Raw genomic sequence first — 5,000 nt, 5'->3', positions numbered from 1 at the left:
GGGCCAGGCTGTATGCTACGTGTACGTGTGTGTGTGTGTGTGTGTGTGTGTGTGTGTGTGTGTTACCCATGTAAATGCGGGCCAGGCTGTATGCTACGTGTACGTGTGTGTGTGTGTGTGTGTGTTACCCATGTAAATGCGGGCCAGGCTGTATGCTACGTGTACGTGTGTGTGTGTGTGTGTGTGTGTGTTACCCATGTAAATGCGGGCCAGGCTGTATGCTACGTGTACGTGTGTGTGTGTGTGTGTGTGTGTGTGTGTGTGCTACCCATGTAAATGTGGGCCAGGCTGTATGCTACGTGTACGTGTGTGTGTGTGTGTGTGTGTGTGTGTGTGTGTGTGTGTGTGTGTGTGTGTGTGTGTGTGTTACCCATGTAAATGCGGGCCAGGCTGTATGCTACGTGTACGTGTACGTGTGTGTGTGTGTGTGTGTGTGTGTGTGTGTGTGTGTTACCCATGTAAATGCGGGCCAGGCTGTATGCTAGGTCCCGTGCTGCGAGTTCCAGGCTGGCTGGGGGCCGAGACGCTGCAGTGTGGATGAACTGAGCCAGGCTGGAGAGAGACGCCCCGATGCGCAATACCACAGGACCCAGAGCAGGGCTGGCAACATGTAGACGCTCCTACAGGGATGCACACACACACACACACACACACACACACACACACACACACACACACACACACACACACATTTTTAGAACATTTTAAATTCTTCTGCACTCATATAGCATGTTAACTCTGCCAACACCAACCTAACACCCAACACCACCAACAAATACAAAACACACACAAACATAGATACACACACCACCCCCAACACCACCAACAAATACAAAACACACACAAACATACAGATACACACACCACCCCCAACACCACCAACAAATACAAAACACAAACATACAGATACACACACTACCCCCAACACCACCAACAAATACAAAACACACACAAACATACAGATACACACACCACCCCCAACAACACATACACACACACAGTAAAATACACAAACACACACAAACATACAGATACACACACCACCCCCAACAACACATACACACACACACACACACACCTGCACTCACGCGCATACATTTCCACACACACAAACACATACACACAAACACCAATACACTCCCCTCACAGACACAGACACACACACACACACACACACACACACACACACACACACACACACACACACACACACACTTGTTATGGAGTGGTAAGCAGGCACCCTGTAGTCAATACAGAATGAACTTCACAGTTCATTAAATGTAAAAGTACTGTGGCTGGAGAGAACACAGAGTGGAGCAAAATGTCTGGAGATCCTTTAATTAATGACTCAGTGCTGTAACCCTAGCATATGTTAACCTGTTACATTATTAACACGTTAACCTGTTACATTATTAACCTGTTACATTATTCTCCTCACAGCCACATGTTAACCTGTTACATTATTAACCTGTTACATTATTAACCTGTTACATTATTCTCCTCACAGCCACATGTTAACCTTACATTATTAACCTGTTACATTATTAACCTGTTACATTATTCTCCTCACAGCCACATGTTAACCTGTTACATTATTAACTTGTTACATTATTCTCCTCACAGCCACATGTTAACCTGTTACATTATTAACCTGTTACATTATTCTCCTCACAACCACATGTTAACCTGTTACATTATTAACCTGTTACATTATTCTCCTCACAGCCACATGTTAACCTGTTACATTATTAACCTGTTACATTATTCTCCGCACAGCCACATGTTAACCTGTTACATTATTAACCTGTTACATTATTCTCCTCACAGCCACACGTTAACCTGTTACATTATTCTCCTCACAGCCACATGTTAACCTGTTATATTATTCTCCTTACAGCCACACGTTAACCTGTTACATTATTCTCCTTACAGCTACATGTTAACCTGTTACATTATTCTCCTCACAGCCACATGTTAACCTGTTACATTATTCTCCTTACAGCCACACGTTAACCTGTTACATTATTCTCCTCACAGCCACATGTTAACCTGTTACATTATTAACCTGTTACATTATTCTCCTCACAGCCACATGTTAACCTGTTACATTATTAACCTGTTACATTATTCTCCTCACAGCCACATGTTAACCTGTTACATTATTAACCTGTTACATTATTCTCCTCACAGCCACACGTTAACCTGTTACATTATTCTCCTTACAGCCACACGTTAACCTGTTACATTATTCTCCTTACAGCCACACGTTAATCTGTTACATTATTCTCCTCACAGCCACATGTTAACCTGTTACATTATTAACCTGTTACATTATTAACCTGTTACATTATTCTCCTCACAGCCACACGTTAACCTGTTACATTATTCTCCTTACAGCCACATGTTAACCTGTTACATTATTCTCCTCACAGCTACATGTTAACCTGTTACATTATTCTCCTTACAGCCACATGTTAACCTGTTACATTATTCTCCTCACAGCCACACGTTAACCTGTTACATTATTCTCCTCACAGCTACATGTTAACCTGTTACATTATTAACCTGTTACATTATTCTCCTTACAGCCACATGTTAACCTGTTACATTATTCTCCTTACAGAAGCCCCATGTTAACCTTTTACATTATTCTCTTTACAGCCACGTGCTAACAGATAGCACTACCACTAACACTATCAGCTAGACTTTTATTTTATATTATTTTATTTTAACATATACTGTGGCATGCACTCACTTAACATAGGCCCACATAATCCTACAATAACATGATATTTAGAGTTGGTTTATTATTAATGCTTTTCAGTAAAAGTCAACAACAAAACTCCAACAAATGATATTTCAATGAAGGTAATTTAAAAACCAGGACAAAAAAACTCGGGACGCCCGGGACATGACGTGAAATACGGACATGTCCTGGGAAACACGGACGTTTGGTAATAGCTAACACTATTAGCTAGACTAGCTCTTACTACCACTAACACTAGCAGCTTACCTCTTACTACCGCTAACACCAACAGCTAGATTCTTAATAGCACTAACACCAGCAGCTAGACTAGGTCTTATTACTGCTGGTTATTACTACTTTTTAGTATCTATGATGACCACTAACACTAGCATTAAGCCTAGCACTTATGACTACCTCTACCTCATTAGCAGCTAGTCTAGCACTTATAACTACCACTAATATTAATGGTTAGCCTAGCACTTATGACCACTGCTAACACCATCAGCTAACGCAGTCTATTGCAAGTAAAAGCAATCTATGTACTAATAGCAGTTTACTGCACACACTTGCAGTATCTTACAGCTAACACCAGTGTACCACCATCTTACAGCTAAGACCAGTATACCACCATCTTACAGCTAAGACCAGTTTACCACCATCTTAGTTAACACCAGTATACCACAATATCACAGCTAATACAAGTGTATCACCATCTTACAGCTAACACCAGTGTCCCACCATCTTACAGCTAACACCAGTGTCCCACCATCTTATAGCTAACACCAGTGTACCACCATCTTACAGCTAACACCAGTATACCACCATCTTACAGCTAACACCAGTATACCACCATCTTACAGCTAACAAAAAAAAAATTGATGGGAATACAAAAATAATCATTATCTTTGTGTGTCATCTTTTGTATTTATATACATGTTTTCTATATAATTCTTATCTCACAGCTAACATCAGGGTACCACTAGCTCACAGCTAACACAGTGTACCATAAATTGCAGCTTATCACTAATACCATCTGCCTGCCAACACAAATATTCTTCAAATACTCTAACCCTAACCAATTTAGCATGTAGATTTTATACTCTGTTACTACATATTTAAGAATTACACAAGAGAACCAAACTGAAACATAACGATTATTCCCAGTGGGTTCCTGTGTATTACTATGAGGAAAGAGCTGCTAAATGCTGAACACTAAATGTAATTAGCATCAAATAATGACATGCCTGATTGAGCTCTAGAATAACAGGGCTAACCGTTAATCAGTCATTACATTAATGTGTATTTAGCATTAAGACATGTATTCAAAGATTTAGCAGTTTTCACATTTAGAGTTAACTTAGCATTTTGATATTTGGACTGTAGATGGGCCTGGAAATGTTAAATCCACTGCAGCAAAAAAAAAACAAAAAAAAACACGTCTGTTTATTAATACAGTTTTTAGTTTACCAGAGGGTCAATTATTATTCAATTGTGGAGGGGCACAAGGTCCAGAACTCTTTCCATGGAGTTGAGTCTACCGTCTCTGTTACAGCAGGACAGGACATAGAAGGTCCTGTAACTACTGCTACCTTCCACTGGACAGAACTTCAATGTCTCCTCCCATGAGGCCAGGCTAGTCTGAAAGGTCAAGGCTGTCCCACCGACAATAAGGAGGGAGCTCTGAGAAGAACCACTGGTTTCAGTAAACACCATAAGTAAGGTACTCCACCGCAGTTACAGGAGAGACACTCTGATCACGTGTGTCGGCCTCTGGTAAACTTTAAAATAAAAAAAATGAATAAACAGAGAATGAACATTCTTTAAACTTATAAGCACACACACACACACACACACCCACACACACACACACACACACCCACACACACACACACACAGGTTTCAAAGACTCACCCCTCTCTAGCTCCCTTATACTGGTTTCGTAATTTTGTCTGTAATATCTGTGTTCTGATAACATCTGTACGTGTGTTTGTGTTTGTGTGTGTGTGTGTGTGTGTGTGTGTGTGTGTGTGTGTGTGTGTGTGTGTGCACGCGTTCTCACTTTCACGTCCGAGAAGAATGCTTCGAGCACAAGGCCTGAGGATTTAGAAATTGAGCGGAGAACATCCAGGGAGAGAACATTAGTGGTGCCTTCCCATATACTGAGAACCTAGAGACACACACACACACACACACACACACACACACACACACACACACACACACACACACACAAAGAGAAAAACAATTAGTGGTG

The 5,000-nt window shown here is 41.0% G+C and overlaps 1 protein-coding gene across 3 annotated transcripts in view; it reads right to left on the bottom strand.

Annotated features, from left to right (window-relative positions):
- Positions 1 to 5,000, bottom strand: part of LOC143484035 (acyl-CoA dehydrogenase family member 11) — a 32,445-nt gene that overhangs the window by 4,721 nt on the left and 22,724 nt on the right. For all 3 annotated transcript variants that reach the window (XM_076982476.1, XM_076982474.1, XM_076982475.1), the window contains exons 12-13: positions 4,806 to 4,913; positions 455 to 620 (exon numbers count right to left, since the gene is read on the bottom strand). In XM_076982476.1, coding sequence (XP_076838591.1) covers positions 455 to 620; positions 4,806 to 4,913 — 274 coding nt within the window. The remainder of the gene's footprint in view (positions 1 to 454; positions 621 to 4,805; positions 4,914 to 5,000) is intronic.

The sequence above is a fragment of the Brachyhypopomus gauderio genome, chromosome 20, assembly GCF_052324685.1.
Source record: "Brachyhypopomus gauderio isolate BG-103 chromosome 20, BGAUD_0.2, whole genome shotgun sequence".
NCBI lineage: Eukaryota > Metazoa > Chordata > Actinopteri > Gymnotiformes > Hypopomidae > Brachyhypopomus > Brachyhypopomus gauderio.
The sequence above is the reverse complement of the archived record's forward strand: the minus strand, read 5'-3'. Positions and strand labels throughout refer to the sequence as shown.